Genomic DNA, 25,523 nt, shown 5'->3' with positions numbered 1-25,523 from the left:
AAACCTTTTAAGTTTGCTTCCAAAGTGGAACCTGTTATTTTCAGAACATGGAAACACGGAACACTGTCATTCTTAGTTAATCATGGGAATGCTGGCAATTTAAAAAGTGGCTTCAGAGCTGTTAATGAAGTAACAAAACATCCCCTCCTGCATCACCACAGGCACCGGGCTGTCTGCAGCAGGGGGAGCGGGAAAGCAGTCACTTGAATCCAGCAGATTGCGTCTGTGCATCAGCTGGCCTAAATGAATATTTACAGTAAAATCAATTTCTGCCCTGCCAGGCCGCGTCTCCGTGGCAACGCCGCTAGGCCGCGTCTCCATAGTAACGAGCCCTCCCGGCCGCCGTAGCCGCGCCCCTTCTGTCACATGACCGGAAGCTATGGAGGCGGCCAAGATGGCGTCTCCCAAGAGCGCTCCTAAAGACGCGCAGGTACCGCGGGGTCCGGGCGGATCCGGGCGGGACCGGGAGGTACCGGGGGCTCGGGGGGCTGAGCGGTGCCTGTGTCCTCCCCCCGCAGGTGATGGCGCAGATCCTCAAGGACATGGGCATCACCGAGTATGAGCCTCGCGTCATCAACCAGATGCTGGAGTTCGCCTACAGTAAGTGGGGCCGGGGTGGAAGTGCGTGAGGAAACCCCGGGGGGAGCAGGGAAGTGTTGTCTGGAGCAGGGGGTGCTCTCTGAATCCGTGTTTCCCCGGGGTTCCCCTGTTGGTGGCAGTGGAGATCTTTTCCAGCTGTAATTATGTGACTCTTTAAAAGTAATCACAGAATCACAAATCCTGGGATGACTCGGGCAGGCGCACCTTCCGCTGTCCCAGACTGCTCTAAGCCGCGTCCAGGCTGGCCTTGGACACTTCCAGGGGTCCAGGGGCAGCCACAGTTTCTCTGGGCACCCTGTGCCAGGGGCTGGCAGGGAGGAATTCCTTCCCGTTATCCCATCCAACGCTGCCCTCGGGCAGTTTGAGCAGTACCCAGACGCCGCAGAGCCGGCTGGGTGAGATGAGGATGGGGATGGGGAACATTTAATTTAATCCAGGGCCTGTTTCCCCCAGGATACGTGACCACGATCCTGGAGGACGCCAAGATCTACTCGAGCCACGCCAAGAAGTCGAGCGTGGACGCGGACGACGTGCGCCTGGCGATCCAGTGCCGCACTGACCAGTCCTTCACATCGCCCCCGCCCCGGGATGTGAGTGCAGCCGGGGATGTCACCGGGACACGGGGATGAGGGCAGGACACGGGGATGAGGGCAGGACACGGGGATGTCCCTGGGACACAGGGATATGGCTGGGACATGAGGGTGAGGGCAGGACAGAGGGATGTCACTCAGACACAGGGATGTGGCCAGGACACAGAGATGTCCCTGGGACACGGGGATGTCACTCAGACACAGGGATGTGGCCAGGACACAGAGATGTCCCTGGGACACAGGGTTGTCACCAGGACACGGGGATGTGGCCGTGTCTCTGCAGTTCCTGCTGGACATTGCCCGCCAGAAGAACCAGACGCCGCTGCCGCTGATCAAGCCGTACTCGGGCCCGCGGCTGCCGCCCGACAGGTACTGCCTGACTGCCCCCAACTACCGCCTCAAATCCCTGCAGAAGAAGGTAAGGATTGCTCAGGGATTGGGGATTCAGCCCTGGGGGGTTGGGAGTGCTGTTCATTTGCGGTTTCCCTCACCTCTGAAAGGTGTGGGTGAGTATTGGCCTGTGCGCGTCAGCTCGGAGATCTCCAGGCTGGATTTGCAGGTTGTTGTTGGTTGATTTTAAATGGAAATTTTAAAATATGGGGAAATTTAAAGTATGGGAATATTGTAGTGTTAAAGAAATTCTGCAGAATCCCAGAATTACTGAGGCTGGAAAAACCCTCCAGGATCAGCAAACCCAGCCTGTGCCCAATCCCCGCCAGAGCAGAGTGCCATGTCCAGTCATTCCCATGGAGACTCCAGCACCTCCTTGGGCAGCCCTTTCCAATGCCTGATCACCCTTTCCATGAAGAAATTCCTCCTGATATCCAGGGGGAACTGTCAGGTTTAATGTCAGGTTGCAGAGGCACAAGTCAGGCTGTGGTGTAGATATTAAAAGAGTACTTCTTACTTCCACCTCAGTTGTTTCTGCTTTAGAGGGTGAATATTTCCTTTGCTGGGAAGCCCTGAATGCCTCAGTGTGGGGGTGGGCATGACTTTCCTGTTTATTCCAAGCCATTCCCTGATTCCCTGGTTCTCTCTCCACAGGTCTCCTCCACAGCAGGCAGGATCACAGTCCCTCGCCTGAGCGTGGGTGCTGTGAGCAGCAGGCCCAGCACTCCCACTTTGGGTAGGAAGCAGCTCCACAGGGGATTCCCACCTTCATCTTAGGAAGGAAAAATAAAGAGGAATAGTTTAAAACACTTTTCAGTCCCTGAGGGAATGTCAGGGACTGCCTGACCTTTTATTGTTTGACAGCATCAGAAAGTTAATTTCATTAATTGGACTTTATTGTTATGATAACATTTAAACATAGTATCTGTAATGCATTTATGTATTTTTGATAAATTCTTAATTTAAGGAGCTATTCAAGAACCTTACCTAAATTTAGGGTTATTTTCCTCAATGTCAGTATGATGGTGAATTAAATAGCCCTGGGAAAGATCCATTTTAGAAAGCATCTTAAAATTTAGAGCTGTGCCTTAAAAATTAGTCTGTGTTTATAGTCTGGAATTCTGTAGGGCTGGGGTCGTTGTGGGAAAATGAGCAAATGTGCAGCTCTGCCTGGAAATCTGACTCCTTATATCTGGTGTCCTTATGTTCCTGTGCATTCCCACTGTGTCCAATAACAGGTTCCAGTTGGGAGGGAGTTTTGGGAGTGTTTATGGGTTTATTTTGATCTCTTCTGGTGGGGTTGTGTTGACTGCAGGTACCCCCTCAGCCCAGACTGTGTCGGTGTCAGCCAAGGTGGGAGCGCCGGTGTCGCTGGCAGGGCAGCGCTTCACTGTCCAGATCCCATCCTCACAGCCTGCTGGGAAGTCAGGTATTCCTGGGAATCCTGGGCATGGAAACTGGGCAGGGATAACCACACAGCCACCGGGTGCTTGGCTCGGCAGGGAGAAGCTCGTCCAGTCCCACCCCCTGCCATGGACAGACACACCCTCCATGCTGCTCCAAGCTGACCTGGAACACTTCCAGGGATGGGGCAGCCACAGCTGCTCTGGCCAAGCTGGTGTGGGAATTTCTTCCCCTCTCCCTTATTCCAGGATATTCCAGTGTTAATTCCCATTCCTAGCCAGAACATTGCCATCCTGGGTAGCTCCCTCCCTTCTTGGCTCCTGTTTCTCTCTCCCCTCGTGTCCTCACCCCCCCCACCAAGCATTTCCTCATCCTCCCTCTTGGGATGAACCCCCCGGAATGTTTTGGCAGCACGGCGCTTTATGAGCCTGGAATAATTCAGGGATTGCTCCAAAGCTTTCAGTGAACCCTTTGCATGATTCCCACAGCCACTCCCACCACTCCCACGGTGCAGAACGTCCTGATCAACCCCTCCCTGATCGGCCCCAAGAACATCCTGATCACCACCAACATGGTCCAGCCCGGCGCCGCCGACCCCAACCCGCTCAAGAGGAAGCACGAGGACGACGACGACTACGATGCCTTGTGAGGGCCCACAGCCCTTCCTGTGGGATTTATGGGAGCCCTTCCTATGGGATTTATGGGAGCCCTCCCCGTGGGATTTTTGGAACCTTTCCTATGGCATTCCTGGGAGCCTTTCCCTTGGATTTCACACAGACTCCAGAGGGTGGGAATGGGCAGGAAGGCCCCGTTTGGGCCTTGGGAGTGCAGAAATAAAGTGGAGAATGTTTGTAACTTGGCCTTGGTGATGTAATTTTATCAATGCTGCCCCTGGTGCACCCTCTGTCCCAGTCCTGCTCCCAGGGGAGGACGAGCTCCCCTCAGCCCCTGGCATTGGCCCCAAGCAGATTCAGGGCCTTTGGTGCTGTGTCTGTTCTTCAGCACTGAACTCCTGCCTCAGGACTGAGCCTAAAGGACAGACTAGGGGAATAGGACAATCTTCTGTTAGGGCATAAGTCCTCAGAACTCCCAAGCTCATTTAAAGCACTTGGAAATATTTTACAGCTCTCAGCACCTTTAGTGACTTGGAAAGCAGGTAGAGGACAGAAGTCTGGGGTCAGGGGGGATTTTGGGAAGAAATTCTTCCTTGTGAGGGTGGTGAAGCCCCCTAGCACAGGGTGCCCAGAGAAGCTGGGTCTGCCCAATTCCTGGGAGTGTCCAAGACCAGGCTGGACAGGTCTTGGAGAAGCCTGGGCTGGTGGAAGCAAATGATTCCCTTAAGGTCCCTTCCAATCCAAACCATCCTGGGATTCCCTAAAGTGGCTGAGCCCTCATCCAACAGGTACATAAAGAGAATTCTCAACCCAAATCCCTGTGCACAGTCCCAGGGCAGGGTTGTGGCACCAGCATTGTAATTTGAGTAAAAATTAATTTAATAAAAAAATTGTATTTATCACCTTTTCTGCCTGCTGAGACTGACTTCGGGCTGAAGGCAAGGAAAAGCAGCAGGATCCTGGTTGAGGTGTCTGGACAGAAAGGCCTGAGCAGGGCCCAGTGGCAGCAACTCCTGGACTGGTTTTAAGACCTAGTTTAAGTGGAGAGAGTCCAGGGGAGGCTGGGGTGTTGTGCAAAACAATTCCAACTCCAGGCCAGGTTCCTTTAGTAATTCCTTTATTGAAACTACAAACCAGAGTTAAAATTCCTACATTATTCACATAGGTCAAGTTTCAAAGTCGTTGCCTAAGGACAGTCCAGCGGCCAAAGAGGCCAGAAAGCCTGACCCGTTCAGAGCTGCTGATTTAAGACTTCAGCCAGGGCCTTCTCACTCCATGGATCTCCCAGGGCAGCTGGAAAAGTTCCTTCAGGCTCCATGGGAAGAGGCAGCAGCGGAGCTCCAGTGCAAAGGCCAAGTTCTTTCAAGATTACAGGTGAAACCGTACCCAGCAGTACAGGAAGGAGGGAGCTGGGAACACTCACCTGGAAAATCACCTCCATTCACCCTAAGAATCCCAGAGGAAATGTTCTTACCTTCCCCCTGCCCCAACACACAAATATTTACAGAGACAAAACCAGCAAGAAGCAGAGTTTGACTCCCTTGCCGAGGGCAGGAGCTGCTGCTCCAGCAGGAGAATCCAACTCCCTCAAAAAGTCACCAGGAATGTGGCATAAAAGGGTGGGAAAGCTCCAGGTCAGTTAAACTCCTCCTTTATGGGAGTGCAGCCTGAGAAGAAGCTGATGTTGCTGCTCAGCATCCTCTTCTTCTTCTTCCCAAAGGGGTTCTGGTTCTCCCGGCACTCCTCGTCCCTCCCAAGCAGGGAGGCAGCAGTGCTGGGAATCTTCAGGAGCACCTCCTGGTCTGTGATGTCCTGGAGGACCTGTGGGAAAGCAAGGGACAATTTTTGGAGTTAGTCACTGCTGGAGTGACCTACCAGAGGCAGCAGGACACCAAGTGCCAGGCCTGCCTCAAGGATCTGCTTTTTTAACTCCAGTCAGGAAAAAGACAAATTTCTTTACAAAATATCAAGATCCAGCAGGAAGAGACAGCAGTTAGAAGAGTGGGTTCCCATAGGATAAGGGAATTTGTTTAGCTGAGGAGAAATGAGATGTGCCAGCTCAGAGAGAACAGCTGAAGGTCACTTAGAACATGGACAGATGTGATTTTACTCTGCAAGCTACTCGCTTCCCCCCTTCCCTTGCTGAAGGTGCTGCAGGAAAACATGGCAAGCCTGTGGCATCATTTCAGTGTGGAAAGTTAGGAATTCAGCACACTCTCAACTTCCACACGAGCTGCCTGGAGCTGTGCAGAGTTTTCCAGCAGCAGCTTCTCCTCTGGGGTGACTTCCCCACCAAGATCCCTCATTGAGCAGCTCTGCCCTCCCCTGGGAATTACCTTTGTGGTTGGAGTGACACACACAGGCTGGAAGAAACTCTCTTCTGCTTTCATCTCCATGGGGTCTTCCAGCTTCAAGGACCCTTCCGAGTCCCTTTTGTCCTCCTCACATGTTGTGGATTCCTGAGGGGCAGCAGAGGGTGAAGCTCTTGCAGAACACCCATCCCATCCCTTCCCTTTTCACCACACCCCCCTGCTCTCCAGCTGGGAAGTTTACCACAGTACAGGATGCTGCAGCTCAGGCCAGGCCTCCATAAAATAGGGAATAATTAGAGCACTATGGGATGTCCCTGATCCACATCCAAGAGCAAAATTCCCACTAGGCTTCCTCAAAGAACATCAGTTTCTCATGGACCTTCCTGCTGCTACAATCCCCTCCCCAAACCATCCCTTCCATTCTTAAAAAGAAATCTGGGAATGAGTCAAGGTTTTGGATTGTCTGAAGCCAAAAACACAACTTTAATTTAGTTAGTCCAAAAGGAAAATTGAAATTATTTGTCCTCAGATTTGTGGATGAGAAGTGGGAACACGAAAATCTCTGCTGTGAATCTCCAAATGTCTGTGCTGAAAGGCAGAGTCTGCTCCTGCAGCGGAAATTGTTCTCAGTTACCAGAGAGGCACTAATTAGCGACATTCACAGAGTTTCAGCAAAGTGCATGTGCTCTGCCTGGACAAACTCTGCTTATGTGGGAATTATCCCTTCATCCAGCTTTGCTCCTGCCCAAATCCAGCCCCTGCAGCCCCTGTGACCCTCCACAGCCAGCAGCACTCACCAGACCCCGGTCCCTGTTCCTGCACGTGGCTGGGGTGCAGCTGCACCCGTCGGTGCATCCCAACTTCTGCTTCCTGCAGCCACACTGCCTGTTCCCACAGCGGCCCTTGCACGAGCACTGTGGAGGGAAGGAGGATCCAGTGGCCAGGATGCTCCTGGAATGCTCCAGGTCCTGCCAGCTGTGGCATCTCCAGGACAGGGACACCCCCATGCTGCCCCTTGTCGCATTTCTCTGCCAGTCCTACATCCCAGAATAATTTTCTTCCTAATATCCAGAATAAAATCCTTCTACCTACAGATCCATCTTCAGAATCTGCAGGATAAGTACCTTCAATTATTCAGTGCCTGACTTGAAGTTATGCCAAAGGATCCCAGCTTCTGTGCCGCACTTCCACAAAAAGAGGGAGTCCCCACCCCAAAAGCCTCCAGCATTTTCTGAGCCCCAGGCTGAAGCTCCAGACTGACACAGACAGATGGAAGCTGAGGCTCTGTCAGGACTGGAAGCTACAGATTCCCTAAAGGGAACAGGGATCCACAACAGGTCATATTTTTTGTGTTGGTGTTGTTTTTTTTTGTTTTTTTTTTTGTTGTTGTTTTTCCCTAAAATTGGCTCCCTGGATGGATCTGGCTGCTGTTGGGGCTGCTCCTGAAGCAGAGGCCAGCAGGATAGAACATGGGAGAAGGTGACTTGGACAGGGAAAACCTGTCCAGGAATGTGTTGCTGACTGCAGACAACCTTTTCTGTGTCTGTAGGAAGATCCCAAATCTCCCCAGGCACCCAAATAACCCATTCCTGCCCCTTTGAGAACAGTGGAGACCCCACACCTCACATACCCAATCCTTGGACAGAGCAAGTGATTCCCTAACACACACTCGGATCAAGGGCAGCTGGATCTTACCCCCATGAGGTTTTTCCTTGTTCCTCTGCCTGCTTTCCCAGGAAGCCAGTCAGAATCCTCCAGTTCCCCAGAGTCAGAGAGCAGCTCCTCCACATCCATCTCAGGGCTGGGTGCTCGGGGCTTGGCCGTCGTCTGCCGGCGAGTCTTGGGCTGCAACACAGGAGCACAAAGGGTTAAGGCTACCAAAAATCACAGAAATTATATTTTATTAATCATTATTATATTTTCTTAAGGTTTTATTATGTTTTATTAAGGCTTTCAGAGTCCCTCACAACCATGAAGGCTGGGAAGGGAGGGAAGGAAAAAAAGATCCAATTACCAGGATTGAAAATTCAATCAATTTAAAGTATTAACGACAAATCCTTGGAAGTCTGAGTTGTTGCCACATTAGATGACAAAAAAAACAAGTGTCACACTCCTGTCCAAAGAGTTTTAAATCATTTCTTCCTCCCAGAACTAAGACTTGGCTCTGCAAAGTAGCAAAGTTTGTGACACACGTGTCTTGCTCCATAATTTAAAGACTAGAAATGCTCCAGGAAAACAGTCTGGATTGTGAAGGAGAACACAAAGTCAGAACTACAATGAGGAAACAGGCTTGGGGGCCTTGTTTGCCTTTTCTTTTCTAATTAAAAAAAAAAAGAAAAAAAAAACAATGCGAGGTATTTTGAGCCTTATGGAAAAGACTGAAGGGGCCACTTCAATGAGCAGAACAAGTGCCTGGTAAAAGCATCTTAGGAGAAAGAAATAAACCACATTATCAATACCCAAGATTAACTTCGGCAAAGAATTCAGGTGCAATACAAACTGTGCAGCCTCTTACTTTGGGTGGAACATAATCAAAAGAAGAGTCTGGAGACTCAGGTGGCCTTTGCTGGATGTGCCGGAGCTTCTGGCCACTGGCAACTTGGAGGAGCAGCATTTTCTGTCAAAAAGGCCAAGAATTAGTTCTGCAAAACCCATTAAACCCAACTGGCACAAGGTTCTGGTGTCTGTAGGAGGCTCTACCTGTTTCAGATTGTCATTTTCCCGGAGGAGTTCCTGGTTCTTCTCACAGATCTCCCTCATTTTTTCCAGCTCTTCCTCCTGTTTGCAGGACAAGAGGAAATTTGTTTTATTGGAGATAAATAAGAGAAAAATCCCTCAGGGTAATTCCAGCCTGCACAGCAACTACCCCATGCAGGCTTCTTCAAAGGGAACACACAATCCTTGTCCTAATTCCAGGTATCCCAAAGGAACACCCCCTCCAGCCACTGCACCTGGAACCGGAGTCGCTCCTGCAGTTTTTTCTCCTGCTCATTCAGGGAATCTTCCAATCTCTTCTCTGCTGCTTCTTTCTGCTGGAATTGGCTGAGCAGGTACAGAACCTGAAAGCAAGTTGGAATAGACGGGTGAATTCCTGAAAGGAGCACTTGGCATCAAAGTCCAGGCTCAGGGAAATTTCCTGCCACTTCCAGCACAATTCCACCCTGATCTGATTGAAAAATGATCTTGTGCTCAGGTGTAACCTCCTCATTTAAAGCAGGAGGAAAGTTACTGAATAAACCAATTTTCACAGGATAAATACAGAGATTTATTTGCCTTTTAATGAACCATCTGCAAAAATCCAAGACATTTTGAGTTGATATTCAGCACCAGTTTCATTTCAGCACATCCCCCTTTGCCTTTCTCTCTCACCAGACCTAGGGGATCAGATGCCAAGATTTCCATGAGCTGTGATTCACCTTTTCCTGGTGTTGCTGCTCCTGCACCAAAATCTGATTTTGGAACTCTGCCTCCAGCTCTGCTATGTGGCTTCTCTCTTCCATCAGCATCTTCTGCACGTCAGAACAGCTGGCCTGGCTCTGCTCCAGGCTGCTCTGCAGTTTGCTCTCCTGCACTTTGGAGGTGACCAGCTGAGAAACAAGAGCAAGGGATGGCTTGGGACAAGGATTCCCTGCTGGGACAGGTGCTGCAGTGTGGAGGGGAAGCATCCCTGTAACTTCCAGCCACTCCAGGAACTGGACCAGCCCCCAGAACTAAGGAAACCAGGAGAGATTCAGAGCCAGACACTTTGGAAGTACAAAGCTGAGGTCTTGTTCACAGTTCTGAATTCACCTCCCTTCCTGCAACATGCAGTATTTTCCTTTTCACCCTTTTCCTTTGATTTCCAAGCACCAGGGAGCAACAGGTAATTCTGGCCTTCAGTTGCTCTTTCCCTGATGCCACAATATCCCAGTTTCTTCTTCCCATCTCAACACCAATTCCACTGCTTCCCTTGACCTCAGGCAGCACTGCCCTCGTTTCCCTGCTTGTTCAGGAAGAATTTTAGATACTTTTTCTTCTCTTTCACTTTTGAAATTTGCCTTTTCCCTTTCCCATGCAAGCATTTAGCTGGTATCTCCAGACCCCTATCTACTCCACTTCCCACTTCCCTGTTTTTCAGATTTCACTCCCCAGTACAGATTACTTAAATCCAAACTTGAGAAGGAATAAACCTCATCCACTACAAGAGGTCCCCACTCAAATTCCTTTGGTCACTTCCTTTTAATTGTGGCTAAGCAGACTTACAGCCTTTATTTTCAGGGATAAAAGAGGAAAACCCAGGGTTTACCTCTCCCAGGAGATACTTCAGAGCACATTTGGCCTCCAGGATGGTAGCAATGCTGTCCCAGCGCTGCTTGGCTCGATCTCCATTGTCTGCATCCAGGAGTTTCTGCTGCAGATCTGCTATCTGGGCACTCCTGGAGAAGAATACATGGATTTGGGGTTATAACAGAGGAGAAAACCAGGGCTGGTTTCTAATATTACAGTTCCCAGAATTTTAAGTGAAGTAGTATAAATTGAGATTTTTGCTGAGCCTGCATTGCTCCCCTGGGGAGTTTTGTCTCTGCTCCACATTCCCAAATAAAAGGATTTTTCCCCTTTACTCACTAACAGCTCAAAACACCCAGTCTAACTGCCTGAGTATTTCCCCCACATTTCAGAAAAATTCCAGCCAGGAAAACCCACACCTTTCCCTCATCATTTCCAGTCCGTGGGTTTTACATCCTCTTCCACCTCCCAGAGAGTTGGGATAGAAATGAGGGAAAAGCCAGAGGGCAAGGCTGTGTGGATGAGCTTTGTGGCAGTGCCTTACCTGAGCTCCATCTCAGTTTGCAGGCTCTCAATTTGCTTGGAGATGGAGAGATCTGTGTCTGGAGCCTGCAGGTCAGCCAGGCAGTACGTGCGCCTCTGGAATCACAGCACAGGGATCCAGGGAAGGAAATCCCACACATTTACAGATACTGCAGCTAGAAAAGCCTCCAGGCATCTCCCCACACAGTTCCATTGCTCCTTGCCAAAAGCCTTTGCTAAGGGGAGTGAGCCACTCGCATCCCCAGAATCCTTGAGGATGGAAAAGCTCTCCCAGAGTATTGAGTCCAACCACTCCTCCAACACTGACAGGTCACCCACATCCCCAAGTGCACACATCCAGATGTTTTTTGGGATGGTGATTCCATTTCCCTGGGCAGCCCGTTCCAAAGCCTGACTGGCCTTTCAGGGAAAGAAATTTTCCCAAATTCCATTAAGTAACAAGTTCCTTCAGCACCTCTTGTCTGTGATGTGTCAGAGGACAAGATCATTAACCCTTTCCTCCAGAAAGGTAGCCAAAGGTGGGCTCCATCCCACCTTCTGAGGGAACAGGTCAAATAGGAGTGAGAATAATGAATCCAAGTCTTGCTGAACAGCCAGAGGAGTGGAATGGGAAAAGGGAAATTTCCCTCTTACCCGGAGCTTTGGAGGGGGGTTTTCTCCAGCATCTTTCTTCTCTTTCAGCTGAAGGAGCTCCTTTGCCAGGATTTTCCTGTCTTCCAGCAGGTCTGCCAGGTGCCTTCGAGCTTCCTCAGTGCTGACAAGAACCTCAACTTCATTTGCAAGCCAACTCTGGAAAAACAACCCCCAAAATCCAATAGCTGAGCTCAGCTCCAGGACTGAATCCCTCACCCTGTGAAGGCATTTCAGAGAAACTGAATAATCCCACTGCAGTTCCCTAGTCCTCCTGCTGTGCTCCAGCCACCAAGGCCAGCAGCACCCACCCTAAACCCCAATTTGCCCAGAGTTGGGATGCAAAAACACTGTTACCCACTTTGACTCGTGCAGCAATTCCTTCCATGCCCCGATTTTGGGTCTCCTTCCGCTTATCTGCCGCCTCCTTCTGCTTCTGCAGGGCATCCTTGAGGCGTTTGTTAGCAGCTGCTGCCTGGAAAAGATTCCACAAGGAGCTGAAACAAGGGACTGCAAATCACCTGCTACAGCTGGAAACACAAGGGATTCCCAGCCCAGGGCAAACACTGGGACAGTGACAGCACGAGGTTAATAAATCTCAAGTTATCTTCGTTTAACTCAAGCATTCCTGCCCTTGGTTTATTTCTTTTGCTGCCATTCCTCCTTTAAAGAGAAGCTCCTTCTAGGCCTGAAGGAAATAGCCAAAATGAGGGGTTCAAGATGCATTTCTTTTACAAAGCCATCCTGTAAGGATTTTGAGCTGCAACCTTGTAGATCCACCACCCAAACTCATTTCCCACTTCCTACCTTGGGATGTGCGTGGTTTTGCCACAGGAACCTGGGACTCAGAGTCATTTGGTACCCAGAGTCATTTGGCCTTTAAGGAGCAAATTTAACTGGGGTTCCTCAAAGGCTACAAAGCAGAAATGAGGGTTTCACTACAGAGAGAAAAGCATTTCTTTCCAGACTCTAAATTCCTTTAAGGAGCAAATTTAACTAGGATTCCTCAAAGGCTACAAAGGAGAAATAAGGATTTCTCTACAGAGAAAAAAAAAAAAAACCAACTTTTCCTTCCAGCCTCTGAACCTCCTTTAAGAGGTTTCTGTGTATCCTGTTCCTTCCTCCAGCCTCACTAGGCAGACCTTAGGGATTGGTTGGGAATTTCCAGGAGCTGCTGGCTCCTCACCTCCTCTGTTTTGCGCCGGAGGACATTGGCCTGTTTCTGGAAATCCCTCTCCAGCTTGAGGAGCTCGTATTGTCTCTTACGGTCCTGCAAGGAAAAACAGCTTTAAAAGTCACATTTTCCATGACAAAGGAAAGGTTGCAGCCCCAAAATTCCAGCCTGAGGCATTCCAAGGCATTGAGGGGCTGTGACACCAAGCTCCAGGTGTTTGCTGGCCATTGCACTCAGCTAGCACAAGCAGCTGGATTTTATTAAGCTGCAGAGCCAACCTTCCTTGGGAAGTTGGAAAACCTCCCATGCTGAGGCCAAACCCTACAACTTTAAATCCTTCAAATATTGACTATTTTTGCTTTCTGCTTTAGAGCAGAGTCACAGCTGGGGCAAGAGCTTGAGGATCTCCAGCTACAATCAAGTCCAAGTGGTGAAAAGTGGCAGCCACTCCAGCCAAGCTTCACTTCAAAGCATTCCCAGCTCTTCTCAGATGCTTCCCAGTTAAAGAAACCTTGCAGCCTTCAAACAAACACTTCCTTTGGAGGGAGGAACACTGTGAGGGGTTTGTTTGCTCACCTTTTCCTTCAGCTGGATCACTTCCTTGTCCTTCTGCTGCTTCCACTGCCTGAATTTCTCAGTGTCTTCTTTCATCTGACGCATCAGCTGCACCCTTTGCTGCTTCATTTCCTGAAAAACACCAGTGGCTGGAAGAATTATACAGGATTTACATCCTAAAGAGTTTCAACCTCCATTCCCCCTGAGTTTACCAGGTGGGAAATCTCAACTGTGCTCCCACTCAGGACACTCTCAAAGTGCTAAAAAACAGGGATTTTTTTTTTTTTTTTTAGGCATAAAGAGAAGACCTGCACAATTTAGGGAAAGCAAAGAGGAATCAAATTATTTGACTGAGGCAATAAATTAGAAGTGTCAGGAGATACTTTCGACTTATTTTCCTCCCAAATCTCAGCAGTCATCTGCCTATTGTGGTCATGTATTAACAGCAATTTTGCCAAAAACTGATTTTCAGTCTGTCTAAACAGAAAGCAGATTCCTGTATGGGATTTCTGACAGGGATTTCCCTGGGATTCCTGACAGGGAGCAGCTTTGCCCACACTGGCTCAAGTCCTAGGTGTGGTTGCTTACCCTGATCTCCTGGTTCAGCTTGGACACTGTGCGCTCTGTGGATTCCTTCAGCTTCAGGAGCTTGGATTGCTCATTCAGCTTCTTCTTGAGCTCATTAATTTGTGCTTCCAGCTCCTGGAGCCTTTTCCGGCGCCGCTCGCTCAGCCTGGAGAGGAACAACAACAAATCCTCTCCAGTCTCAGAGACACCTCATGAAAAATGTCACCTCTCTCACCTTTGCTGCTGCTGAAAGCCCACAGGAGGCTTCCCTGCAGCTCCTGGCACACTAAAGGGACACTTTTACATCAAAAAAAAAAGAGCTTTTACAGATGATGGAAGTGCAAGACATTGGATTTTCAGACACATTAACAACCCCCAGAGCTGCCCTCTTACTTGGCCTGGTTGATGTCCTTCTTTGCCATGTGCAGAGCAAGGACCAGTTCCTCCTTTTCCTTTTGCAAATTGCTGACCTCCAATTCCAGATCCTTGATATTGGTCTAGAAAGGACAAGAAGAATAAATCTCTAAATATAAAGCTTGGAAAGACACCTTGAGGCAAAGCTTTGAGACAGAGAAACCTTGGAAAATGCCATTTCTTCACAGCAGGTTGCTAAACCAACTTATCTAAGAGCAGTGTGAGGGTCACAGGGGCTGGCCCAGCACACTATGGAGCTTTTGGTGGGCAGAGTCACTGGGGCCACGTCCTGACTGGATCCTTTCAGAGATGGGAGATCCCAGCACAGCAGGGAAAACTGCCCAAGGGAGCAGGGACCCAGCTTAAGGAATAGACCCAGATCAGAACAGGCTCCTGAGGACAGATCTCCCTTCCCTCCCCAGCAGGAATTGGGGAAAACAAACTGAACAAGGAAGATTTCAGCTTTACCTGGTACTGGGACTGAATGGGCCCCAGCTGAGAATCATTTTGAGACATTTTTTTGGCCAGGGCCTCTTTCAGACTCAGGGCTTTGTTGAGCTCCAGCAGCTCCCTGGAGAGCTGTGCCTGGCGCAGGGCGTGCTGGGTGCTGAAGTCATTGGATGCTCTCTTGGATTCCTGGCCCACTTCTGCTTCCTGCAGGAGACACAATCATGAGGAGAGGCCAATCCAGAGCTCCTGAATTACACGATCTCTGTTTCTACAGAGAGCTTCAAATTCATTTTTATGTAAAAAACCAGATATGCAGAAATGAGAACAGGCTCTTGACCTTGAACACATTGAGTTTAAAACAGCACAGACAAGAGGGATGGTGTATCACGCATTTGGATTAGAAAATTAGCAGGAGTGAGCAGGAAAAAGCACTGAGGAGATAAAACCATGCCCCAGCGAGGTGTGCACTGCTGAGCCTCTCACTTACAGCTGGAGAATCCTGTTCAGAGTTTGGCAGCTCTGCAGCAGCTTCTGTGGTGGCAGCACTTTCACTCTGGTGGACAGAGAAAAGAAAATTTGGGTGAAAGGGGAAATATGAAATAAAATGAAGGGAATAACAGTCTGTTTGCACATTATGACAAAGCACAATGTGATTTTTCTCTGGCCAGAGCCTCTTTGGAAAGAGGAGACCATCATCCTCCTTGAGGAATATGAGGAAACTCCTCCTTGTCTGGTTGGAAAAGGCATTCCTTGAAATCTTCCCTGAACTCCAGCACTGGAGAGAACAGGAAGAGGATGAGGAGAGAACAGAGGAATGTCCAGTGAGGGAGAACAGAAATTCCTCCATTAGACAAAAGCCTGGAAGCTTCTATTTAACAATTTCAGATCCCTGCAGTTTACATTGTCCATAAAAATCACCAAGCTTAGAACACTCCATCCAATTTAGGGACTGTAAATCCATGCCAAGCTCCAGTATCAGGTTTTTCAATTTAGAAATGAAAATGCCCTCACTGGGGCATGGCTTCATCTCTTGGCATGGATTTACATGGAATTTCCTCCTCCTCCCCAGGAGCAGCACAAGTGGCCTTTCTGCAGCACTAAAGCACAACAGGACAGTTGTGAAGTGGATCTCAAGAGTCATTTCACACTTTTAACTCCTGGGCTCCTTGAGTGAAGTTGTTGGAGTGGAATCCCAGATTTCCTGAGTAGGTTGACACAACTCCCCCCTCCCTGAGTTCAGCCTTACCTGCAGCTCAGCCAGCACCTGCTGCAGGTTCCGGATCACCTCCACATTTTCCTTTAACTCCTCATCTTCCACAGTCTCCACCAGCTTCTGCAGATCCAGCTTGCACCTGGAAACACGGGAACAAGTCCATGGAAAATCTGTGCCAGGGAAGAACAATAACCTTCCCCACTCAATAAATTCAGGATGAACAAACCCCAGCTGATTGGATCCAGCTTATCCCACTGAAAACATTGAATTCCCAAGGACATTAACCCAGGAGAAGGGTGTACAGACACTTACACAGCGTGGTGCTGGAGCTGCTCTAGTTTTGCATTCATCTTCTCATTTTCTTGCTCTGTCTAAAAGAAATTAAAATTATATTCAATTGTAGAGGAGTCCAGGAATCAGCTGATTAATTTTGCAGCAAAAGAGTGGCAGTGTGAAAAACAATGCACTGGAAGATCCCTGATGGTCAGGGCCACCAGTTTGGATTTCACAGCATTTTTTCAGGGATTAACACTGCAGGCAAAAGGAAAAATACATGTGGGGAAGGGACAGCACAAGTGGGCAAGTGCTATTTAAAATATTAAAATAAACCATTTAAAGGATTAAAAAGCTGAAAGATTCAGGTCTCCTTTCCCCAAAAGGAAACTAAAGGCCAACACATTTCTGGCAGGCTTTTGGTTCTGATTGATTTGGAATCACTGTGAAAGAAACATTTAAGAGAGATTCTCAATATGTCATAAATACAGCAACTGCTGTTGATTCACTCCCAGCAATTTAGAGCTCTCCTGAGAATAACTGAACTCACCAGGATGATCCTCTCCAGCATCTGTGCTGTTTGCCCAGCAGCCTCACTCAGCCCCTGGCTCAGCTTCTGGTTCTCCTCCTGCAGGGATTGGTTCTTCTCCATCAGGGACTGGAGGCTCTCTGAGGGGGCCAAACCACTGCACCAGCAAGGAGCAGTTGGATGTAAGTTTGGGCTTTGGGACAGCACTGAAGTCACCTCCAAAATTATTATTATTCCCTAAATAATTTATAATAAACAACCCAGAATAGTTTGAGGTGGGGAAGGTGGGGAAGCATCTTAAAGCTCATCCAGCCCCACCCCTGGCATGGGCAGGGACACCTTCCACAGACCAGGCTGCTCCAGGTTTTGTCCAAGCCTTGGACACTCCCAGAATGCAGGGAAATCCTCCAAACAGAGGTTGTGAACTCCATGTACTTAGTTTTGAAACATCCCCAGAACACAACACCTGCACAATCCAACTCTGTGCCAGATTTTGAGCTTTTAAGGATAATGGAGGTGGAACTGCCCCACTTCCAGGGGTAGAGGGGTGAGGAGGACAAGGATGGACAGGTCTCAGATACAGGAATTTATTCAGGAGGTGCTTCCTGCTTCCTCTTTGACTTCCTGGAACAGATTTTTGCAATCATGAGGTGTTTGCTACAAAACTAAATATCCCAGGGAATTCCAGTAAAGGTAACAAAAAAGGGGGGGGGGGGGGGGGGGGGGGGAGGAAAAGCAACCAGTTTATTCTCCCCTCTCTCCACAGCACTGCCCCAGAGCTAAGGAGATCCAGAGACTTTCCTAGTGTCTGATAAATACACATCCATAGGACATTAAATAATAAATCTTACTTGAGAGCCACAGGCAGGGTCCCTCCGTGGGCCTGGAGCAGCAGCACCTGGAGCTGCTGGACCTACAAAGACAAATAATTACTGCTTGCAAATGTAGCAGCTCCATGGACCCTTGGTCTTCCTGACTCCCTTGCTCCATAATTTACCTTTTACCACAGCCTGTGGAAAGGAGTGCTGCTATTATAGTATTTTAAGCCATTTACTCCTCAAATAAAAGGTTTTTTGTTTACCTCTGGCATCACCCTGGGGAAAACTCTTCCATTCCCACCCTGCTGGGCCCAGACACACATCAGGAAGGTACCAAACCATCTCTGTATTTCTAATTGTGCCTGTAGCTCACCAGGCAATGATTTGTTGGGTGGAAGGGAAATTTAAACCACACCAGCACCACTTCCCTCTGGCTGCAGGAAAACACCAAGAAATATCCACACATCCCGTTCCCAGCCACCTCCAGACACTCAGCAAAGCACATTAGGGATGCTTTGCATTTTTTGTGAGGTTGTGCCTTCCCCTTGGGGTCTGTTGAGCTCAGAACACGAGGGGATGTCCCAGTACCTGCTGCTTCAGCTGGTGCAGCTCAGCTGCCTGGGGGTCCACGTTGACAATGGGTTTGTTTTTGATCTTCCTGGCCCTGTCAGCATAACGCAGAGTGTTCAGGGTCTCCTCCAGGTTGGAATCTGCTGGGCTCACACAGGCAATCATCAGCGTGTGGCTGTTCCCACCCAGGGAGTCTAGGAAGGAAAAGAAACAATGTCAGAGCTGCCAGAGCAACAAGGGCACTGAAATGTCATCATTCCAGGGGTCCAAACCCATGAGTGCAGATGAAACTGCTGGATTTTGGTGCCCCTAACTTTCTCCTCTGCCCACTCAGCTGTGTATGAAAGTGGGTTTTTGAAAGCCAAAGTCAGGGTCTGAAACCAAAGATTTCACCCCAGAAGCACCAGTTATTGCCCTAATAAATAACTTCTTTATGACATTCCTGGCCTGGTTCTTTCAGATTTGCCCCTTCCTTCTCCCCTCCTCCCCCCAGTAATAAGATCTACATGAATATCCAGAATCTTCACCAATTAAAAGAATTACTGGCTAAGAACAGATCACAAAGCTGCATGGAACTTCATCCTTTGGTTTTACACAAATTGGATCCTTAAAGGTACTGATCAGAGAAAAAAAAAAAAAAGGCCCCCACATCCAGCTCAATCCAAGTTTTAATGAGGTACTTTCAGACATGGAAAATACTGAAAAGCTTTTGCACCAAATTATGCAATTACCATAAAAATCCCAGTAATTTCATTATTATAACTGTGCCCAAATTAAAGGGTAGCTTAAATAAAATGCATTAGAAGACAAATCCCAGCTACTGAAAAATAAAGAACAGATATTCAGACCAGGAAACAAATCCCAGGGAAGGCACAGACAGCTGGAGCTTCATTCTGGCTATGACATCACCCAGGGAGTTGCTATAATTAAGCTACAATAATAGATCTCTGCTCCCAGACTTCCCCTCTTCCTTCTCACCACCAAAAATATGCCCTGAATTTCTCTTGTTTCCTCCTGTCACACAAAGTGCAGGAGAGCAGGACTTGTTTTGAGTTCATCTCACTGTACTTGCAATCTAAAATAAGAGTCCAGGAAAGGCCTGGCTTCAGTGAGGAATTAAACAAACAAACAAATCCCTTTGCAGCAGCAGCAGCTCTGAGCTAGGGGGGGTTTCTCCTGCTTTTTTATTTAAAAAGCAAATAAGGGTTTGTAAGTTTAGGGTTTGTCATCTTCTCTCACCTTGCAGCAGCCTGGTCAGCTTAGAGTCTCTGTAGGGGACAAACCCTCCCTTTTTATTCTCATCTCCCAGAGCACTGATGACATTCCCCAGGCACAGGAGGCCTCTGTTGATGTTGATTCCTGCAGACAAAGCTCACAGTGAGCACAGCCACCTCAACAGCTCCAAACTCCTCATTTCCTGCCCTTATTAAAACTACAGCAAGGTTTAAAAAGCAGATTAAAGGATAAAAGAAATGCTTTGCTCTTTCATTAACTCCCAAGTGAGAAGAAACCCAAACTCCACCACTCCCAATCCACAGACCTTCTTTGAGTCTGTCTCCCTCAGCCTTGGTCTTCTTTTGTCTCTCAGAGCCAGCAAGATCCACCAGATGTAGCTTGCAGTGAAAACTGCAATTCCTAGGGCAGAAAGAAACTCTTTTACTCTCCCAGGTGGAAAAAGAGCAGCCCAGGAGCTGAAAATTCAGAGAGCCAAAACCTGAACTGCCTTGAGAAGCACAGCCCAGGACCAGGATGAGGAAATTTTGGGAAAGTCACTCTCATCAGCTCCACAATGACACTCACTTGTCATTTTTCTTCTTCTGATCAATGCAGATGGTGAAGATGGCATGGGATCTGGAGGACTGGGAATTCATGGCCGTGGATCCCACAGTTCTGGAATTGTTCCCCTGCTCCAGGCAGGACACAGTCTCTTGGGCACAGGTGACATTTCTTTCTGTCAGCCCCACAATCTGTAGCCAGGGAGGAAATATTGCTTACCCTCTACTTCCTCTTCATACCACCTGGGATCAGAAAAATCTCCCTGCGCCTCAGACTGTGCCAGCCCATTCCCAAGAAGCAGTGCCACCTCCAGCCAGGAGCCTGGCATACAAACTCCCAGGAAAAACTAGTTCTGAATTTCACTTCAGGAACATGGATTCACATCACCTGTTCCTAAACAGCCCCCAGGTTCCTCTGCCTACTCCAGAGCCAGCTGAGCTCTGGGATGGAGACAGAGCTCCTCAGGGCTTCAGGGACAAATCCATGGATATCCCAGGCCAAGTTGGGAGCTGAGAGCTGTGCCAGTCACAGGAAGGGGCTGGTGGGGAGCAGATTTGTGTGAATAAAGGACTGGAGAGGCAGCTCCCAGGGACACAAACCAGAGAGGGGATGAGCAGGAGGAACTGGACGTGCTCCTTGGCAAGCTGTGCTTTCCCTGAGGATCCACACCCCTGGATCTCTCCATGCTACTCCCAACACATGGATGAGCCCCACCCCACTGCTTTAAGTATGACAGAAAATTCCACATAAACCCCTTCAGCCCCCAGCCCTGCCATGCCTTCCTGCTCCCAGCTGGGCAGACCTTGATGCCTTCCTTGGGATCCTCCCGGATGCTGAGCTGGGAACGTTCTCGAGAGGGGCACAGCAGGTCCAGGATGTCCTCGTTGTAGATCTGGAAGCAGCAGAGGAGCAGTTCAGAGTTGCCAGCCAAAGAAAGGGGCAATTATGCTGAAATTAGGGGTGATTTAACATCACATTTTACTCATTTTGCCTTTAGGGAAAAACACCTTGATCCAGATAGGACTGACAAAACCTCCTAGAGACTTGGGGGTTGATTTAATCAATATCTGGTACTGAAAGGAGGCGACCTCAAAGCTCCTTTTATTCCTAACTTGATAAAAAACAAACTTTTACCTCCAGATAAGAAACTTTAAGGATGAAGTCCCAATCCTGCCTTTGCTGTTTCTCTTCAAAGAGCAGCTTGATGACCCTGGGGATGACCCCCACACTGGGCTCATACTCCTGGTTGGCAGTGTAGGTGCCCCCCATGGAATAGGTTTTCCCTGACCCCGTCTGTCCATAGGCCAAGACAGTGGCATTGTATCCTGAGGGAACAAAGGGCACCTGCATGAGTCACGTGGGGACAGAAAGCTGCTTAATTGAAGACCACCCTTCCAGAAAATCATCGGTTTTAAGCACAGATCACAGTCAGGAACACTAAGAGAAAAAAAAATAAAGGCAATAAAAACTCCATAGAGCACAGATAAAATAATTATTTCAGCTCTTTTTTAAGTAGTAGTCTTATTAGAGCAAAACAGAAACACAGCACAAATTCTCTGCCCTCTAAGCACCATTGCAGCATCCTGGAAGAGAATGTTTATCAATTAATTGTGGCATTCTTTAAGGAGAGAGAGGAACTTTTTATAAGGACCTGGAGTGACAGGAAAAGGGGGAATGACTTCCCATTGCTACAGGAATATTGGGAAGGAATATTCCCTGTGAGGGTGGCAAGGCCCTGGTACAGGGTGCCCAGAGAAGCTGTGGCTGCTCCTGGATCCCTGGGAGTGTCCAAGGCCAGGTTGGATGGAGCTTGGAGCACACCTGGGGAAGATGTCCCTGCCCAGGGCAGGGGTGGGACTAGATGGGCTTTAAGGTCCCTTCCGACCCAAACTCTTCTAGTATTCCATGGAAACAGCCTCGCACAGGCAGCCTCGGAGAACAAATCCCTCCTCGTTCTCTGGGGAAGACCAGGGTCCAAAAGCGACAAGATCTGCGACAAACCTTTGAAGATGCCTCGGACCAGAGGCGACACCGCTGTGTTGAAAACCTCCTCCTGTTCCACGGACGGGTCGAACACGTAGTCGTAGGTGAAGGCCTTGTCATTGCCCACCACGACCTGCGGAGGAGAGGGACGGGGAGCGCTGGGAACCGCGCCCGGGCTGCGGGAGCGCCGGGAGCCCCCCGAGCCTCACCTGCGGCTCCCCGGGCACGAAGGACAGACACATCTGGCAGCCCTCGCTGGTCTCCTTGGGCACCAGCGGCCGGCAGCGCAGCGCCACGCGCACCGGGATGCCCTTCTCGTCCTCCCGCACCATGGCCGGCCTACGGGACACGAGCGCCGTGAGGGGGACACGAGAGCGGGAACCCCGCCCGGGATGGGGGTGAGCGGGGGGTGCAGCGGCCCTGCCGGGGCTCTGGGGTGGAGCGGAAGCCCCGGGCCTGGAGCGGGGGAGGAGCGGGCCCGGCCTGGCCCTGCCCGGTGTCGCGGGGCGGCCGCGGGACTGACCTGGAACCGCTACTGCCCGTTCCAATGGCGGCGCCGCAACGGCCGCCGTTCAAACCGGGCCGCGCGCCGCCACGGCCAATCAACGGGCGGTACGTCAGACGGGGCGGAGCCGCGGCCAATCGCGGGCCCGTGCTTCACCGAGAGGCGGAGCAGCAGCCAATCGCAGAGCGGGAAGCCAGGTAGGGCGGGGCGAAGCGAGGGTGGGGGTGGGACAGTGAGAGGGGCGGGGCGGAACCAATAGCGTGCGGGTGCGTCAGGCGGGAGGCGGGGCGAGGGTCGAGTCGCGGCCAATCGCAGCCCGGTGCGTCGCGCTCGGGGCGCGTCCCGGCCGCGGCGGAGCGGCAGCATGGAGGGCCGGGTGCCCTACGATGACTTCCCGGTGGTTTTCCTGCCGCCCTACGAGAGCCCGCCCGCCTGGGTCCCGCCGCACGAGGTCAGCCCGGCACGGGGGGAGCGGGGGGATGGCTCGGGGGCGGCGGTGGCCGTGGGGTCTCGCCGGGCGGGGGAAGCCCGGCCCGGCCCCGGCTGAGCCACCGCCCGTCCCCCGCAGCGCGTGTATCACCCCGACTACAACAACGAGCTCACGCAGTTCCTGCCCCGCACCATCGTCCTCAAGAAGCCGCCCGGGGCGCAGGTGAGGCCCGGCCCTGCCTGGGCGCGGTGTCGCGTTCCCGGACGCGGTTCCCTGTTCGTTTCGTACGGAAAAAAAAAAAAAAAAATAAATGGAGGGGCTGGAATTATGATGTTCACAACTGGTAGCGTCCTGGCACAGGGAGCTGCTGGACTGCTGGCGGGGTGGCAGAATCCAGGGTGGTGGGCAAGGGGAGGGGTTGTTCCCGGTGTGCTGTCTTGGAATGTGGAGATGCTGGAAGGTGGGAGCGGGGGCCCCTCAGGTGTTCCCGGTGGCAGGAATTAGGAGAGAGGTCCTGGTGCTGGTTCTGCTGCTGCCTGGCCGAGCACTGCACCCACACCTTGGTTCCAACCGGGAGACAGCAGGGAGGAGGGTCCTGGGGAATTGGAAGGGCTCTGGAGGGGGAGAAGAATCCTGGGGAATGGAAGAAGAACTGGGCCAAGGAATGGGTCCTGGTGACTGCACTTCCCTGCTGGTTTTTCCCACAGCTGGGCTTCAACATCCGGGGAGGAAAAGCCTCGCAGTTGGGAATCTTCATCTCCAAGGTGTGTCCGTCCTTGTGCCGTTCCCGGATCCTGCCTGTGCCGGTGGGAACAGCTGAGCTGGCCCGGTGTGCAGGGAGGCTCTGGCTGCCTCACACCGCCTGAGCTGCGGGCTGGGATTTGCCACAATGTCCTCAGAACATCCTGCACCACTCCCTGAGCTCTTCCCAGCCCCTGGAATTGCTCCCCGGGGCAGTGTGGGTTGGGGGGAGCTGTGGCAGATCCACTGCTGCCATCCCTGCTCTCCCTTCCCAGGTGATTCCGGACTCGGATGCTCACAGGGCTGGGCTGCAGGAGGGGGACCAGGTGCTCTCAGTGAACGATGTGGATTTCCAGGACATTGAGCACAGCAAGGTGAGCGCTGGGATGGGCAATCCACCTCTTTCCAGCCTCTCAGCCCAGCACAGAGCCCTTGGAATGCTCTTTCCTTGTTTTCCAGGCTGTGGAGATCCTGAAGACGGCGCGGGAGATCACGATGCGTGTCCGGTACTTCCCCTACAGTAAGTGCCCGGTTCTGGAATGCTCCTTGGGAAGCAAACTTCCATTAATCCTTGCCCATTCCACCCCAGTTTAGCAGCCCAAGGTCACTGACTGCTGATTTGATACCACATCAGGATAATGAAGCCTGTCTTCATCTGCCCATATAGGAAAACTTGGAGAGCAGGAAGGTGGGATGGTTGGAAAAGTTAATTTAGAGCTCATAAATTTAAGCTAATTATCCTTGAATAACACAGGAACGAGATCTGGCACAAGTGCTAATGGTGCATATCCTTCACTAAGGATGTTTGAACTGTGAGTGAAGGGAAGGACTGGGTTAACTCTCAGTTTCTGCTTCTGCACCCATAAAGTTCTGAGATTTAAGGGATTAAAAAAAAAAGAGAAGTCAAGCCAAACAAGGATTCTTCATAAAATGGAAAGTAGCCCTTAAGAAAAAAAAAAAAAGAGTATGGGAAGAGGAGATTTCAAATAAATAATTTTGTTCTAAGTGCCCTAATACTTGAAAGGACTGGTGGAGGTGCACTTTTAAAGCCAGAGGGTCTCAAACACTGCCTCCACTTAGCAATGGGTGATTTACGAAACATTTTGGCTAATTCTCCCTGGCCATCCTCTCCTTGTCCCTCCCTCCCAGATTACCAGCGGCAGAAGGAACGGACAGTTCACTAACAGGGAGCTTCATCCTGCCAAAACCTCTCCACTCCTCTTTCCCAACGTCTGAGATGACTCCTCACGTTTCAGCTTTCACTGGAGGCACCACTGTCCTGCACAGGATCAGCTCTTTCCCATGTGGAGAGATGCCAAGGGGCTCATTTGGCTGGAAGATGGATGGGGATTGAGGCTGTGCTCTGGGAAATGGGTGTTGGGAAAACCTGGTGTGAAGTGGGTCCTTGGGGGGCAGCTGCTCCAGCAGCATCAAGATTTTAGCAAGACTTAATTTAAGTGAGTTCTGGGCTGGTTCTGGATCCCTTGATCCTGGAACCGTGGTTTTTGAGCATTCTTGAGCAGAGCACAGGCATTGTCCTCTAGGAAATTCACCTGTTCCACACTCTTGTGCCATGGAATTCCTTCCTTCTCGTGTGTCCCACCTCTGCTCTGCATTGCTGGGAACTCCAGGAGTAAAATCCAGCCCTAGTCCATGCACAGCTCTGGCTGTTTGTGCCTCTTTGTTGATAAAATCCCCACAATATAGGGCTGGGGTGTTTGGAAATATTAATTACCAAGGAAGCGTTAATTATCAGCAAATCCAGGGGCAAATGCCTGGTGGGTTCACGTTGTAATGGCTTCAGGACAGCCCTGGCTCTGGCCTTCTCTTCCTCGTGGTGTTTTCCACTTTTTCTGTAATAACAATCAATAAATCAAGTACAGCAGTCTGAATTCAGCTTATTCCCACTCAGGAAGTCTGTGTGGAGGTGGGGATGTACCCAACGTGAGCACCATTCCAAGGAAATGCTGAGACAAGGCTCAGCTCCATTCACCATTGCAGCCTGCAGGAGAAAATTTGGGATCTGCAGCTGTGTCAGGGGCTTTTTCCACTGGCTCTGCTGGAAATTGGCCCCTGATTAACCTGGAGTGTGTTCCAGCACTGCCAGGAAGGAGCAAAGCAGGATTTTGGCTGTGGTGGCACCAGCACAACTCCAGGAGCAGGGCAGGACACTGAG

At 50.3% G+C, this 25,523-nt stretch overlaps 3 protein-coding genes across 6 annotated transcripts; 2 read left to right on the top strand and 1 right to left on the bottom strand.

Annotated features, from left to right (window-relative positions):
- Window positions 1-372: 372 nt before the first annotated feature.
- TAF9B (TATA-box binding protein associated factor 9b) lies at window positions 373-3,839 on the top strand. Its single transcript, XM_062502720.1, has 7 exons — window positions 373-430; window positions 519-600; window positions 1,054-1,190; window positions 1,474-1,608; window positions 2,235-2,316; window positions 2,896-3,009; window positions 3,473-3,839. Exons 1-7 carry the CDS (start codon window positions 380-382, stop codon window positions 3,631-3,633), a joined length of 762 nt encoding a protein of 253 aa, XP_062358704.1. The 5' UTR covers window positions 373-379; the 3' UTR covers window positions 3,634-3,839.
- An 898-nt stretch (window positions 3,840-4,737) lies between these two features.
- Window positions 4,738-22,003, bottom strand: KIF4A (kinesin family member 4A). Of its 2 annotated transcripts, none has more exons than XM_062502732.1 (30): window positions 21,881-22,003; window positions 21,690-21,804; window positions 20,823-21,013; window positions 20,491-20,580; window positions 19,713-19,879; window positions 19,453-19,547; window positions 19,152-19,271; window positions 17,931-18,106; window positions 17,376-17,437; window positions 16,546-16,681; window positions 16,035-16,093; window positions 15,756-15,861; window positions 14,997-15,062; window positions 14,528-14,713; window positions 14,039-14,142; window positions 13,667-13,811; window positions 13,100-13,210; window positions 12,536-12,619; window positions 11,711-11,824; window positions 11,353-11,508; window positions 10,721-10,815; window positions 10,196-10,325; window positions 9,327-9,497; window positions 8,862-8,969; window positions 8,611-8,688; window positions 8,411-8,527; window positions 7,606-7,755; window positions 6,708-6,824; window positions 5,935-6,057; window positions 4,738-5,419 (listed from the first exon to the last, which is right to left on the bottom strand). In XM_062502732.1, exons 1-30 carry the CDS (start codon window positions 22,001-22,003, stop codon window positions 5,234-5,236), a joined length of 3,681 nt encoding a protein of 1,226 aa, XP_062358716.1. In that variant the 3' UTR covers window positions 4,738-5,233. The 2 variants fall into 2 exon arrangements, with proteins under 2 accessions (XP_062358716.1, XP_062358715.1); XM_062502731.1 differs by having other exon boundaries at window positions 8,426-8,527.
- A 477-nt stretch (window positions 22,004-22,480) lies between these two features.
- Window positions 22,481-24,723, top strand: PDZD11 (PDZ domain containing 11). Of its 3 annotated transcripts, XM_062502833.1 has the most exons (6): window positions 22,481-22,627; window positions 22,745-22,828; window positions 23,314-23,370; window positions 23,623-23,721; window positions 23,807-23,867; window positions 24,497-24,723. In XM_062502833.1, the coding sequence occupies exons 1-6, from the start codon at window positions 22,541-22,543 to the stop codon at window positions 24,529-24,531; spliced, it is 423 nt and encodes a 140-aa protein (XP_062358817.1). In that variant the 5' UTR covers window positions 22,481-22,540; the 3' UTR covers window positions 24,532-24,723. The 3 variants fall into 3 exon arrangements, with proteins under 3 accessions (XP_062358817.1, XP_062358818.1, XP_062358816.1); XM_062502834.1 differs by lacking the exon at window positions 23,314-23,370; XM_062502832.1 differs by having other exon boundaries at window positions 23,807-24,590.
- Window positions 24,724-25,523: the final 800 nt, after the last annotated feature.

The sequence above is a fragment of the Cinclus cinclus genome, chromosome 15 (assembly GCF_963662255.1).
Source record: "Cinclus cinclus chromosome 15, bCinCin1.1, whole genome shotgun sequence".
In the NCBI taxonomy this organism is placed as follows: domain Eukaryota; kingdom Metazoa; phylum Chordata; class Aves; order Passeriformes; family Cinclidae; genus Cinclus; species Cinclus cinclus.
Note: the sequence above shows the minus strand (reverse complement) of the source record. Positions and strands in the feature narration are given on the sequence as shown.

Bases quoted from the DNA above. Each gene is read 5' to 3' on its own strand.
- KIF4A (XM_062502732.1), bottom strand. From the start codon at position 22,003: ATGGTGCGGGAGGACGAGAAGGGCATCCCGGTGCGCGTGGCGCTGCGC. The intron at 17,438-17,930 runs GTACTGGGACAT...TTGTCTTTGTAG, and splicing joins TGCACCAGCTGAAGCAGCAG to GTCCAGCAGCTCCAGGTGCT. The intron at 7,756-8,410 runs GTTTGTATTGCA...CCTGTGTTGCAG, and splicing joins CCAAAGTAAGAGGCTGCACA to CCCAAGACTCGCCGGCAGAC.
- TAF9B (XM_062502720.1), top strand. From the start codon at position 380: ATGGAGGCGGCCAAGATGGCGTCTCCCAAGAGCGCTCCTAAAGACGCG. The intron at 431-518 runs GTACCGCGGGGT...CTCCCCCCGCAG, and splicing joins GCGCTCCTAAAGACGCGCAG to GTGATGGCGCAGATCCTCAA. The intron at 1,609-2,234 runs GTAAGGATTGCT...CTCTCTCCACAG, and splicing joins TCAAATCCCTGCAGAAGAAG to GTCTCCTCCACAGCAGGCAG.
- PDZD11 (XM_062502832.1), top strand. From the start codon at position 22,541: ATGGAGGGCCGGGTGCCCTACGATGACTTCCCGGTGGTTTTCCTGCCG. The intron at 23,371-23,622 runs GTGTGTCCGTCC...CTCCCTTCCCAG, and splicing joins TGGGAATCTTCATCTCCAAG to GTGATTCCGGACTCGGATGC. The intron at 23,722-23,806 runs GTGAGCGCTGGG...CTTGTTTTCCAG, and splicing joins AGGACATTGAGCACAGCAAG to GCTGTGGAGATCCTGAAGAC.